General features: G+C 38.7%; 1 protein-coding gene across 12 annotated transcripts in view; it reads right to left on the reverse strand.

Moving 5' to 3' along the window:
* Positions 1 to 760: 760 nt before the first annotated feature.
* Positions 761 to 14,760, reverse strand: part of MAST4 (microtubule associated serine/threonine kinase family member 4) — a 279,183-nt gene continuing 265,183 nt past the window's right edge. For all 12 annotated transcript variants that reach the window (XM_077790300.1, XM_021534406.3, XM_021534408.3 and 9 more), the window contains 6 exons: positions 13,968 to 14,168; positions 12,467 to 12,696; positions 10,614 to 10,736; positions 8,723 to 8,859; positions 7,895 to 8,076; positions 761 to 7,054 (listed from right to left, as the gene is read on the reverse strand). In XM_077790300.1, the coding sequence (XP_077646426.1) occupies positions 3,177 to 7,054; positions 7,895 to 8,076; positions 8,723 to 8,859; positions 10,614 to 10,736; positions 12,467 to 12,696; positions 13,968 to 14,168 (4,751 nt within the window). In that variant the 3' untranslated portion in view covers positions 761 to 3,176. The remainder of the gene's footprint in view (positions 7,055 to 7,894; positions 8,077 to 8,722; positions 8,860 to 10,613; positions 10,737 to 12,466; positions 12,697 to 13,967; positions 14,169 to 14,760) is intronic.

Consider the following 14,760-nt stretch of genomic DNA (forward strand, 5'->3'; position numbering starts at 1 on the left):
TGGCAGAGAGAACTATGCTGTCCACAGCCATGGATAGCACAGGTGGCAGAGCAATGAGACAGTCAACCCTCAACTCCTGTAATTTCCCTTCCCTCAGCTGCTGGATCCTGCTCTTCTCTCCTCCACCAATCACCCCCCATCAGCACACCAGATTTTCAAGACTACCTGCCTTCTAACGGGCTGCAGCAAACTGGAAAAGTTGGGGGTGAACTGCAACTTCCCCATACCTATATGTTTCAAACAACAGAGAGAAAAGCAGCAAAAGTGATGCTGTAACACCACTGCACTTAGTTCTGTACAGAGGAAAAATACATACAAAACAATGCAATAATAAAATATGAATACAAATTCCCAACTCCTGGGCAGCTCTGCAGAGTTAGGACCAGCAGAAGAGTAAAGAGTATATACGCTCTGATAGTAATGAATGATTGTATGTGTTTTGCAGAAAGAGTTTAAATGTCACAATACAGACTACTGCAGGCAGCAGTCAGGCTATGTCATCCACCACCACACCACACTTACCTATCCCCAACAGCAGAGCAGAGGATCCAGACATAACCTGAGATACTCTGCCATGCATATCTTCTTCCCCAGACCAAACTGCATTTCCTCATGCAAAACCCTCCACCAGCATATGCCTTAAAGGGTGCACTGAGCTGGCCCCAGAAAACCACCAAAATTGCCAGCCTCTGAGGACTTCAGAAATGTGCCTTACATTACAGCCCTGAAAGCTGTTCAAGAAAAAATGCTAACACAACAGTTTCATGCTGAACTTTTATTTCAATGTTATGCAACTGCATAAGTATAAATAACTGTGTTCAATATATAACAATTATGACATCCATAAGGAGTTTCTCAGATAAAATAAGACTGCAAACACTTTATTGCACAGACCCTAACGATTTTTTTTAACTTTTAAACTTTTTTTGTAAGCTGAGAAATCTACTGCAAGAAGTCTACAAAAGAACACAACAGATCTATAATCACATTAAGACTGACCAAGAACACAGGCAGGAGGATCTCTAACAGCTCACTTATAAGGTAAACACCAACAAACAGTTACTACATAAACACAAGCTTATGCACTGTTACACTTCCAAAATGCAAAGAACTTATTTGTCAGAAGTGATAATACAAAATATTCATAAAGGTATACTGTAAACAAAAGCTAGATGGGTTTTAAAAGAAACAAGAGGATAGTTGAAAAAATGCAGAGATTGTAAACTAGGAAGTATCTCCCAGACAGAAATGTTATTTTGAAGTGCATTAGCATTTATATGTATTAACTGCCAAAGCACAGATGAACTGTAAATGTCGAGACCATTTTATTTTTAAGACTTCTCAAAAATTATTATCCACTGCTTACTATCTCCTTTCTGAATGCATCAAAGGCAGGATTAATGTTCTAGTGACACATGTAAAATCAGGAGTTGTTTGTGACACTGGATTTTCCTTACAGGTTTGCTGTAATCCAACTCAACAAATCAGTATAATAAGGTTTTCAGCAGAGGGAAATTAATTCTGAACACTGTCTGTTGTCACACAAGTCTCCTAGTCAAGATTACACTGTGCTTTTACAAAAAAATTTTCTAGCTTTTGAGACAGAAAGACAAACCATAAGCATTGGTGATAAAGGTAGGGGCCTAGCTCTACTGTGGTTACAGATAACAGAAATAAGCAAAATGACCATTCTATTGATCCCCAATTATTAAAACCCATGCGCCTGCAAGGGTATTTCGTAGTGCTTCTGTATATGTTTCAAATTTTACCTTTCATCCCTCAAAACAAGCTAAATACTCCACACAAAAATGATCGAAGTCTACACGTTCAACTGTATACAAAATTTAAATAAGGCTTAGCAAAAGTAAAAAGACAGTAACATTCTAGCACCAAATAGCTCCAACAAGTTGCTTTGTTAAAAAAATGCTTCTTTTGTAATTACAGTATTGATTTTTTTTTTTTTGCATACAAATAAAAAGATTATGCTATGAAATGTATGGAGCTACTCAATGCATTTCAAAATGAATATGAAACCCAGGATTACTTGCTAAAAACAGCAAGTTAGGTCTACAACATAAGGCCCCAGCTATGCATTAAAATGTGTCAGATAACATAAACTTTTCTGAGGATATGATACCGCAGTGTATTTTTCCTTTTTACCTTACTTGTAATAAAATAGAAAACAGCTACCAGCTATATGACACTAATTAAACAGACCTATATGCCATAATACGTATTCTCTAAATGTATTAAGAACAGGGATGAACATACTAGTACAACCAGTCATGTGCTTTTACTTGAGCCTCATACTGTAATGACCTGAATTTAAAAAAGCTCAAGAAACTTGAGGGGATTGCAGTAAAAAACTAAGCACATGGCATGTGCTTCAGAATTTCAGCCTTGTCTGGGATGAAAGTCACACAATACACTCCCAACAGACAAGACAAGAACCATCATTTCACCAGAGAATACAACTCTTCCTGGGATGCCCTGATAATTAAGTGGTCTTCCCATAGTTTCAGCTGCTCTACTCAGACTTTGTGCAGCAGGGAGATGCTGTTACTTCTTGTGTTAGATCTGGTGAAGCAGTCAGCCAAACAGAGTACTATCAAAATCAGATTATTAAAAATACATGTAAAAACTCAGAATAGGTCACTGTATTATTCTGTACTAGTATTTTTTTAGCCTCTATCTAGGATTTTTAGTTAGCAAAAATGTGGCCTATTTTTTATTTTTTTTCCAGTCAGACCAATGCTTGTGCATATCCATGCCAGCTCTGAATTTTAGTAATTTGGTTTCATATTCGAGTATGGCAAATACGTGGCAAAGCAACTATCTTAAAAAGGGAAAGAGTAAACAATGCAACCAGCAGCAAAGTATATATGCTACATTCAAACCCCAAACACATTGCTAAGTATTTACAGAAGAAGTATTTTCAACAGCTCTAGGCTGTAAAGGTATTTTTGTACAAATACTATGTGGTAACAGTTTTACCGGTTACAATTGGAAAGGCATTTTGAAAAAAAGTCCTCTCTTTACATATCCCCTTGTATTGTTTCTTCAGTGACATGAAAGCTTTGCCGCACAAAGACACGACACAGTGCTGGTTTAAAGGCAGTACAACATATTGAAATTCTGTCAGCTAGTGTTGAATACACACTTGCCAGGTCTTAGAGTTAACACATTTTTTTGTGAGCACTGCTCCGTGAAACTTCCTTTCCTCGACGCTGCCGAGCTGAGTCTTTGTCATCTGAAAGTGCGTTAGGGCGGTCAAGTGTGGCTGCCGACCTAGATACATCTTTACCTACATTCTGTTTTCTTGAAGCAGACTGCTGAGTCGGAACAGCATCTTTTCCCTTTACATCCACAGTGTTAACAAAAAGAGGCTTTTCTTGATTTCCAGGTTTCCCCCCAAGGTTTGAAGCAGGGTGGTGGGCTTCTGCTACAACAGTGGCACTGTGCAAGGCCATCAGTGAAACACTCTTAGTCATTTCTGCCTTACTGCTCCCTGTGGAAGAGGTGCTTTTCTTACTTAGTTCCTTGCAAGTTGCAGGAAGCTCTGATGAGCCTGGTTTAACCTTTGCTGAAGATGCCTCACTTTTGGCTGAAACAGATGAAACAGATACTTCCTGTCTACATTCAGGGAAATTGGATGAACAAGTCAGTGGCTTTCCCAGTGATGCAGCCACACGACAAGAACTTTGCCCACTGGCAGCTGGCAGATGTTTTACTGCAGTCTGCTTGTTTGCATCCTCTGGCTGTTTCTGATTAACTTGTCCCTTCCCTTTTATATCTTGAGAGACTTTGCTACTCATGGTTGCTTTTTCTGCTCCTTTCCCTCTGACGTCACAAGTTGTGAGACAAAGGGTAGGCTCCACTTTCCCACTATCAAGCTGAACGTAAAGTGCGTCAGTGCATATTTTTACTTCAGGTCGTTTGTCTGCAGCGATCACCTCATTACTAGGACTTCTCTCTGCCTCTTTGTTCAGTGAGAGATAGTCTTTCACAGTGGAAAACTTTGGAGCAGTAGTTTGTTTTTCACTGAAACGCAATTGCTTTTGATCAGCAGATTCCCCCAAGCTTGCTGCTTCTTGCCTCTGCATCTGCTTAGAACTCTCTGGGCCTGCTGGAAGTGGGCCCACAGCAGAGGATTTGGGTTTGGTGTCAGGGGCTGTACTGCTCATTTGGAGGGTGGTGACTGAGCCATGGTCCAAACCCACAGGTCTTTCAGCCTGCACATGTTCAATGTTCATTCTTCTTGAAGAGCCTGGGGCAGGAGAAAGGTGATCTAGAACATTTTTACTGGCATGCTTTCCATCCTTTCGGGAGCTGGTAGACAACTGAGTAACAATTTCTTTTTCTTTAATGGTTGGAGCACATGGTTTTTGTGACAATGTCTGTTTATCCAAGGACTTAGACTTGGAGGAAGTTGTATCAGAGGCTGGCCTAGATTTATTACTGCTGCTTTCCACACAGGTGGCAGCAGGCTTCACATGTTCTTGAACACCTACATGAACTTCTATAGTGCTGTGTCTGTTTACTGCCTCTTTCACAGCAGGGGAGCCTGAAGTGTTAAGTTGCTGCCGAGGAGCTTGGCAAGACTGCTCTCTCTCACTAGTTTGAAGCCTTATATCTGGAAGTGATTTCTGATCTTTCTTTCCCATGTCTTTAGCACAATCCTTCTGCACAGAGGAAACTGGTGCAGACTTCTCAATTTTATGATCACCATCTTTTGACGACTGCATGGACCATTTGGATGGAAGACCATCACTCTTTGCCTCTGTGATAACTTTCTTAGACTCAGCTTTCTGCTTTATTTCCCTTTCCATGAAAGTTTTAGAAACACCGCTGTCATCCTTGCCTAGCTGTTTCAACGATTCTCTGCCATCCTTAGGTTGTGCCTTGGGGCCAGCTGACTGCATTTTTCCTTGCATCTCAAGTGGAATGGCAAAATCAGCACAATTTTTTTCATTGCTCTTGGAGCAGGTTGTTATCAGGACATCCGAGACAGAAACCTTCAGAGATGACTCCCTGATCACTTCCACCTTTGCAGGGATAGGCTCACAACCTCTCTGGGATATTGGCTGTTTGACAGGTAACTCTTTCTGTATTTGTTTCTCTTTTCCTACAGCTTTTTCGGGAGTGTTTTGGCCAGCAAAAGATTTGGAATATGTTTGTGTAGTTTTAAAACTCTGATTTTGAGTAACACAAGACTTTACCTCCACTGAATGGTCCTTTTGTTTTGAAGGGGAGGTATCTTTCTTCTGAACAGCTTCAACAACAGAAATACTGCCTTTAGCAGCCAGACTAGAAACCTTTTTCTCTGTCACTGTTTCTGTAGCCACAGAGATGAGTGGTGGATTTGGAGAACTCTTGCCTACTTCTAGAGCCTGAGGCTCTGCTATGTTGACTTTGCTAGATTTTGGGTAGCTCAACAACTGTTCTTTCTGAGACACCATTTCTGCCTTCCCACCACTCCCTTGTGGCACTGGGGGCTTAGGAGACGCCCCATCACTGCTGGTGCTCTGTCCTTCTGGCAGCACACACAAAGGCAGTTCAGCCTTCGAAGCCTGTGGCCCAGAAAGTAACGCGATGTCTAATGTGCCTTCTATTGGCTTCAGACAGGAAACAGACCTCCCATCAAGCTTATATTCTGAAGGACTTTTTCTGACAGGAGCTTCAGAAGAAATAAGGGCTGATTTTTCCATGCTCATGTCTGCTCGGCCACTAAAGGTTTTGAGAGGAACACAAGAAACTGAGTTCATCTGAGCAGCATGTACACTGCCAATAAATGCTCTACCATCTGCAACTGCAGTGGAGTCCTGCTGTATGTTTACAGGTCTGCCTGTACTAAGTTGAAGGCATTCATGAACATTAGATGTCATCTTAGGTTTTAGCACTGGACAGACACTGTCATCTTTTTCTTCAACAGACATTTTCTTTCTGAGATAATCAATATTTGCAAGTTTACCATCTAATCTTTCAAATTTGACAAATTCTTTTGTTGGTACAATTTTATCTGTGTTTTCTCCCTTTCCATTTAGTATCTTGTCAGAGGACTGAGGTAGCACATCTTGCAGGGTACATGAAGGTGAAATTCTTTTGAAGTCATAAGAAATATGACTGAGTTCATTAGAGGGAGGCCCATGACACAATGTCTGTCCATCTAAAGCAACACCATCATTTGATCTCAAATTTGCATTCTTTTGAAGGGTGTCTTTGAGTATGCCACCAGCTGACTGGGTCTCCACAGTAACAATTTTCGTTTCAAACTGGTTTGATCTCTCTAATGCCTTCTGGAATGCTTTTTTGTCTCTTTCTTCCACTCTTAAGGTATTGGGATTTTCTGGTTCGCTGCTAGGCTCATGTATAGCAGCATTTGCTTTTTCAGTGAAGTCTTGCTTTTTCATAACTACCTTGACCTTCAGCTTCTCTCTGTCTAGTTCATCAATGGATTCTTGTCTACCCAGTTTTCGGGAGATGGGTCGTTTCAAGCAGCCCTGCTCTGCAGGCCTGACTCGTGTGAGTGATGGCACGTCACATACATTCTCCTCCAAGCTCTGAAGAGTTATATCTCTTTGAGACAATTCTCTATTCACTTCTTCCTGCGTCACTTCCAGACTGTGTTTTCGTGAACATAAGTGTTTTTTATCACTGCCATAAGAGGGTGCAAGTTTCTCTTCAGACTGGACTCTCTTCAACAATGGAGATCTTGGTGGCTCTGCACTCTTTGGCCTAACAATATGCCTCACAATAGTTGGAGGTGAGTGCATTTTACTAGGAAAAGACTGAGCTATTTTTGTATTTCCAATTGAATGTCCCAGCAATGGTGATGGAGATCGCTGAGGAGATGTTGGCTGGGGTGTTGGAGAAGGTGTCCGTGCAAGAGGAGAAAGGGGAATGCTGCCAGCTGATTTGCGCCTTCCTGATCTGTATCTCTGCCCACCAAGCTTTGGACCCAAGCCATGAAGAGTGCTGGGTCTTATGTGCCCTGAACCAGCTGGAGAATTGGGAGCACTGGAACTAGGGGAACTACTCTGGGAAGAGTTAGTACCTATAAAAAGAACAAAAAATCAAGCAAACACAGTATTAGCAAGACTTTTTCTATCTTGTCTAAATGTTCACTGAGAAACAGAACAAAAGGCCTATGCCATCTCCCACTACAGAGTTCCAAAATCCGGAAGGTTTTAAATGGAGAAGGTTTTAGGCTGCAAACCTGCATCATTCCAATTACATTTGCTGTTTCTCCCTTTCTCTCTCTTCCATCATCCCCTTTAAGTTATCTCTTCCTTTTACTTAAATAGAATAACTAATGCTTTCTGACACTTCAAAGCAATGATCAAGGCTTTTCAGATAATTTACCTTTGCCAAGGGATTGTACAATGGCAGTCAATTCTAGTACACACTACAATTGTTACAGAAGTTAAAGAAGTAAAAAGGGGCAGGCTTTTAAGAGTCAGAGAGATGTATATTTCAGCACTTGGCTAATCTTTTCAGCAATAAATCTGCATTCATGAGTGCTGTCCTAGTTCCATTATGTAGCAACTTTTATGTCAGTTTCTCTGACTCTTTTATCATGTAGCCTCTCAGGCAAAATTCTGTCTTTTGCTACAAAATGGGACGTTTTATTATTCAACTTTCACCCATTGGACAGAGCTTTAAACACTAGGACAAACTTAAGAGAAAATTGTTTTTTAGGTGCTTCCGTATCATAAAAACACCTTTTGTTTTGCATCAGGAATGTTTCCATTTTCCAGACAGAAAACAGTTTTTCTATGATTATGTTTGTCAGAGCTAACTGCTCTTAGGGGAGTATATCAGATCTATGGGGGCTCACAAAATGTACAGTATCCTTCCAGTCCTTTTCCTCTGCTCTCCACTGCTTCACACTCACCTGATGGAAAATCAGGAGTGGAACGGTAGCTCGGGGTAGGAGATCTAGGAGATAAGCTGTGGGTTGGAGACCCAGGCAAGCTCTCCCCTGAAGAAAGTGATCGGTTAAGGCAGGAAAAGCTTCTGCTTGTATGAAGGAGAGGTGAGGGCTGCTTTGCCAGCTTTTTAAAGAGAGATCTTCTCCTTGTGTGAGAAAAACACAGCATTTTATCATAAGTTAAGGTTCACAGAAGATACTATTACCACAGGCAAAGTTCTTGCAAGCTGACACTATGACAATAGTAAATCTATCTTTACATGAAAGCAAACCACACTGTAGACTGGGAAGTTTAGAAAACATTCTGATTCACTGACAGGTGGGATAGACACTGTAACTAATTTAATTCATACTAAAATGTACTTACTGTATTTCAGAAGAACATCTATCTCCTTATGAGTATAAACATTTATTTTCTTAGTTTAGCAACCTATCAAAACTAAAGCAATATCTACAAAGTACTAGCAACATATTTATAAAATCCACATGAACATATCATATTAAAAACACTGATAAGCACTAGCACTAAAAAGTTTAATTAAACAAGTACAAAATAATATAGTCAAGCCAAATTAAGATGCAACCTCAGTTGTTCACTAGTTTTAGATGTTATTTTAGCAGATCTAGTTTAGGCAAACAAGATTTGGAAGGCCACATAATCTCAGAAAAGAAGGTAGAAATACAGAAGATGAGAGAAAACCGTATTAACTTCATATTTTAAATTTATTGTTATGTACAGACACACACAAAAACAAATAAATGCCTTCACTGTGAAAGCAAAGGATTATTCACCTCTCTAAACTCTCCTTCTTCTTGGTCTTCTTACTGCGCCTAACCATTCGGCTCCTGTAGCTGTTCCGCCTGGCAGGTCCTGTCTTGATAGAAGTGTTTTCAAAAGAAGTTGTCATTACTGAGACTTTGTTGCCACTCTGCCAAAATGAAAGAAGATGCTTTAAGTGTGAGTAATACGAGTAATACAAGATGACTTTGCCTTAAACTGAATCTACACCATACATGCAATGAGAATCAACACCAGAATAGAAGGTGCCTCTGCAGGAAACCCTGTGCAGACATTACCAGGCATAGTTAGCAAATGAGGATTGGGCAGCTCTCAAACTCCGCTTTCCTAACTTCCTCCATTCAAGCTCCAAGACAAGGAGTAATTTCAATTGTAGCTAGGCAGGAGGACACCAAGGATTAACCAAGATTGAAAATTTCAAGACAGAAGCATCTGCAGAAATACCTGATTTTCCCACAAAGAACAACTGTAACTGCACAGTGCTCCACTCACATCTCAAGACACCAAATGTTACAATGATGTAACAGAGGAGAAAAATGGAATTTTCATTGTCCATTCCAAAACATATTTTTATCTTGTTCAAAATGGTTAACAAGTATAATTAACCTAAGCTTTTTAGCACTGATTGCACAAAGAGATGACTCAAAAAAATATATAGGTATTTCCTGCTGATTTTATGTTTTAAAAATCTGTAGCTCCTGCTCAACACTGTATATCCCTACAGTGAACTTCCTTTCAAAGAAATTGCAGTTGCCCAAATTAATTCATGATACAGCCCAAAAAATTAAGTTATGGATAAACATTGATCTCTTGTTTTGCATTTATGCTTTTAAGTAGTGAGCAGAGTTGTCATGCTTCTTTTTCTGTATCTGACCTAGACAATGAGTGCACAGCTGACTGCCTTAAGTCACAGAATTTTCTTCTACATATTTCTTTCAAAACTGGAAAATCTGGAAGTTCTTCCTGGCTTCAGAGAAATAAAATAAAGACAGAAGAAAGTATATTTTTCATCTTTCTTTAGCTTTTTTATATTTTCTTATCACTTCAACTGCTTTCTAGTGCTTTTTTGGACTCCTTCTATAACTGACATTCACTTTGAGCTCTGCACATAACACCATAAATTGTTAATAATATAGGAAGCAAATATACAGCTATATAAAGTATTTCTGACCTACATTAGCTTACACTGAAAAGATTACATGAAAAATGAGATATGATGAGCTACAGAGAAAACAGAAGTTGGGTTTTTTTGGTCTAGTGGTTTGTTTGTTTCCATGGAAAAACCGTGCTTTTCTAATAGGACAGACTTCAGAAAACTCCACAAGAGAAAAATGTGACAGATTATTCATGAAAGTACAGTTGCAGGATGAGAATTTTATCATTAATCGAAGAAGCTCTGACATGCCTGGCTATACATGAGACAAAAACCTTTCGGGCCCTAATATGAAACGCAACCTCCTGTATAGCAGGCTGAGAATATTTAATATTCTTTGTTTTTGCTTTTCCTCACTGATTTCACTTTTAAATGAGAAAAATGAGAAGTTTCATCATTGTCAAAAGCCTGAATCTGAGCAAGATGCAGGCATTAGGTAACATGCTTGAAAAGGTCGATTTTTTTGAGAGACAGCGACATCTCTTTGTGTCATTGCCTCGAATTTACTTCAGCTATCTCTGCAACAGTGCCAGTCTATGGCAGAGAAACTAAATCATAGCACGATATATGAAAGTCACTGGCCCTTCTCCAGATCTGTGGCAATAGCAGCTTAGAGTTTGTACTTCTAAGAACAATAAAATCTAGTAACTAATCTCAAGAAAGCAAACATAACCCCGCCATCGTTGGTGAAAACAGCAATCACTTTCATATCCCAGCTGTACAAGAGTTACCTTTAACAACAACTCGATGACTTCTGTATGAACAAGACCATGCACTGGCTCTCCATTGATATGAGTAATCAGGTCTCCAGCTTTTAAACCTGCTTGGTAAGCTGCACTTCCTTCTTCCACATTCTGAAAAGAGAGAGGAAGAGAATATACACAAAATGAACCCCAAACCAGCTGGCAATGAAGAAACTTACAGATACTGATTTATATAAAGGAAGAATAGAAGAAAAATAGGTTCAACTCTTTCACCATCCCCTAATTACTCCAACTTTATATTATTCCCTACTTACTCCAACTTTATATGGGGCCTGGAATGGTTTCAAAGGTCACTGAAACACTGCTGGTTGCTATGGGTATTAAGTAAGCTCTATAAACCAGGGAGTTTTCATGCATGGTAAGAAGAGGTGGTTCACTACCCACTGCAATATTTCAGAATTAAGTGAAGATTTTTAGCATCTGAAAATGAGAAACACTATGTAATTAAGGTAACTGTCACATGCAATACTCTAATCACAACAAAAATTAACTCCACCATATGGTTAAGGATTGTTTCTATTTAGTTCAAATTCACCAGGCTTCCCATTAGAGCTGGTGCAGCACAAAAGTGACAATGGGCCAAAACAAACTGAATTGAAAAATATTTTGAAGGTTGTTTAAATGATTTATTCTATTTTTAAATGAGTATTTTAAGTCATGCAGACACTACTGAAGACTACAATGCAAACAGCCAAGAACAAACTTATGATACTCAAAAAACCCCCAAGGTCTAACTTTTATTGCAATATACCATTTTCCCCTTCCTTTTACTGGTGTGATGTTACACTAGTGGCAAGAAATAATTTTTAAAAATTTATTCCATTATCCACCAAATGTAGCCAGTTCTCCAGATTCAATGTTCTTGATGGATTAATAGGTCTAAGGAGTAAACAATAGGAATAAAAAAAAATAAATAATACACTACATCACTGCTATTTCAAAATCTACAATACATATTTAAAACTAAGCAGTGTAAAAAAACTTGAAGTCTTTTGGTAAATTTGTGATAATTTTTTAGGGTAGTTGAAATAATTTATATACATATACTATTTATGTATGTGTAATTTATACCATATATAAAATTAGAATTTGTTACCAACATAAATTATTAAATAAATGCATATATATGTACCTAAGTATATAATTATTTTACAGTTAAGGAGGCTAACAACCAAAGAATTGCTTTAGCCTTTCTTTCACTGTATAGTGAAGAGAGGATGAAAAATATATTATTTATTCAAGACAGTCAATCTTTCTCCTGTGCCATACAAATCTCAAAAGTCTTCACAATTCCAAACAATCTGCACATTTCTACACAACAGAAAATAAGTGCTTGAGATTAGTTTATGTGTGTCTTGCAAAATAGTCCTGACTGTCATGAATCCCTTAATTGATTCAGTTTAATAAACTCCACCTATTTCTCAACAATTTATCTTTATAACACTTTACAATTGCAGATCCTGATCCAAATCAAAGAGGATCTGCATCAAGCCTTTGTTTTTCTAAGGCCTAGTGCTCTGAACTCAAGACACTATTTTTCAAAACTGACAAACTTGCCACAAGTTAAAGTGAAGTTGCAGAAATTCAACACTAGGTGTAGATAATGCTTCTGCCAAAGATGGCTTGTTGTCTTCCCTATAAGCACACTGTTCTTGCATACAGGCAGAATTTCATTCTAAGAAAAACTGCTTGGTATATCATTGTAATTTACACAGTAATTGTCAACAAAGAGATACGAGATACCACAGGTACAAAAAAGCAAATCCATCATTACAGTATTCTGTGGCCACATATCAACAAGAAAAGATGTATTATCTTACCCAAACAATGTGGTGCACAGTGTAGATATCGCTGTCACCCACATAAACCCTGATTGCTCGGATGGTAAAGCCATACTTTTTCCCTGAACTATGAATTACAATTGGCTGATGAGGACTTGCAGCGGCAATTGATGAATCACGGCTTGGAGATGAATCTCGGGATGATGAAAGGTCAGAGGATAGCGAATGAGGAGACATAGGACTTCCCAAAGGAGAAACACCAAACACATCTGGGAAAAAAAAAAATCTGCCCATTACACTCTGAGTACACACAAATTTTGTTTCGCTTAATGATATTTTTGTATTAAAATACGTCATTGTCTTTGTCTAAACAACCTCTCCTCTTCCTCCTCCTTGCCTAATGTGCATATTAGTGGATGTAAAGTTCAGCAACCACCTATTAGAACTTAATTATTTTCCCTAGAGTGTAAACTGTATTGTTTAATGCAAGGGTTAATTTGTTAGCTATAGATATATGCTTCTTCCTTTTGTGCAGGAAACACACTCATTGCTAACTTTGCAAGAACTATTCTCAGCCTTTTCCTAGCAAACAGTGATGAGAAGATAATCAGAGTAGGGTAGCAAATATTATTATGAATACACCGAAAATCATTCCATAAGTAATCCAGCAGTGCTTAACAAATTGCTAGCTGTTTTCCTGGTTTCAGTTATATACAAAAGTAGATAAAGACTACTCCCATTTAACCACAGTAACTACTGGGTACCTAGGGTAGTAAATCAATGTTTGTAAGAAGGCTCCATTGCTACATTCTGCTACATCATGTAAAGACCACAAGAGTTTCTTGCAACAATACCAATTCCAACTTTGTTTTATTTTATTGTTTTGAATGCACTATGTGCTCATGCTTGTGCAAATGTGAATACAATTGCAGCAGTCTGGACTTCAATTTTGAATAACAAGAAAGCAAAGTACCAATCCTTCATATGAAAACACTCAGTGTTACTGCTATACATCCACTCACAGCATTATTTCTGGCTCCAAATTTTGAGCACCTGATCTAACTTAAGATCAAGTGACTTAAAGAGTCAAGAGCAGCACAAGCAGGAGGCTACATGCTATTTCCATTTTTGTGACACTGCTCTCCTGTTTTATCGGCTTTTCTGATAGGGGATGAGGGAGAACTAGTCATGTGCTGCTTTAACAAACATCTGTTTTTGTGAGCTAGTTAAAACTTAATCTACAGCCCTATTGTCAGATGGACCAAGAAATGAAGTTGCATCTGTTGTGCATGCTCAAGATCAAGCAAGGTATTCACCATTAAGTTGCATTTTTGTCTGTCAGAGAAGGCTGCTCAACCGTAGTGTGAGCACCATGACTTGCTGACAAGATTGCACTAACTAGTCATGCAAATGAACAAGAGAAACAAAAGAGAGTGATGCAGAATCAATTCTGGACTATACAGAATCTTGTATTTGCATCACAATCCTTCATAGCATTGCATAAATCATTAACATTTCAACTAAAAGTATTTATCTCTACCTCCTGGAATCATGAGGGACAAAGCACTTGCAGAAAGAGACTTTGTGACTTTTCCAGAAATCTTCTTTTTCTCTGTGCTTTCCAATCGCTGTCGAGCCACATGAGATGCACCTTCACCAGCTGGCTTTGAGGCATTATCTGTACTGTCCACACTCTCACTTCTTCCATTTATTTGATCTAAGTGTTCTGAGAAACTGCCAACTGTACAAAGAAGGGATAAAGACATTGATGGAAAACTGAATATCCTTTTGCTAATGGACCACAGAAAAAATAAATTACTCTCAAGTGCAACCAGTTAAGTGTAAGAAAAGAATCACACAGTTGGAGTTAATCACTGCAGCTGCTGTGTTAATGCCAGCACCATTACATGGAACCCAGGGTATAGCAAGCAAGAATTGGGATACAACACAATCAACATCAAGGTTTTAGACAAGGGAAGGAGATTGATGACCCTGAGGAAATTTTTTTCTCCAGGAACAGAAAGGTGGGAGGGGGAGGAAAATGTGGACTACATGGGAAATCAAGGGCTTGCGAATAGAAGGGTATATCTTGAAAAAACACAGTGAGGTACAGAAGAGAAGTAAGCTGAAAACTGGTAGATGTGTAGATATGAAAATAAGGCCCTGGAGTCTACTGAAATGCAACAAGTATTTGAGCAGGGAGACTATGCTCAGAATTAATTAAGTAGAGAATGGTTTACAACACTTCCTCCTAGATTTGTAATCACCAAAGTGACTTCCACAAGTCAAAGAACATCCTCCCAATTCTGAGAGGTGTACATCATAGAGAAGTC

The sequence above is a fragment of the Lonchura striata genome, chromosome Z, assembly GCF_046129695.1.
Source record: "Lonchura striata isolate bLonStr1 chromosome Z, bLonStr1.mat, whole genome shotgun sequence".
Classification (NCBI taxonomy): Eukaryota; Metazoa; Chordata; class Aves; order Passeriformes; family Estrildidae; genus Lonchura; species Lonchura striata.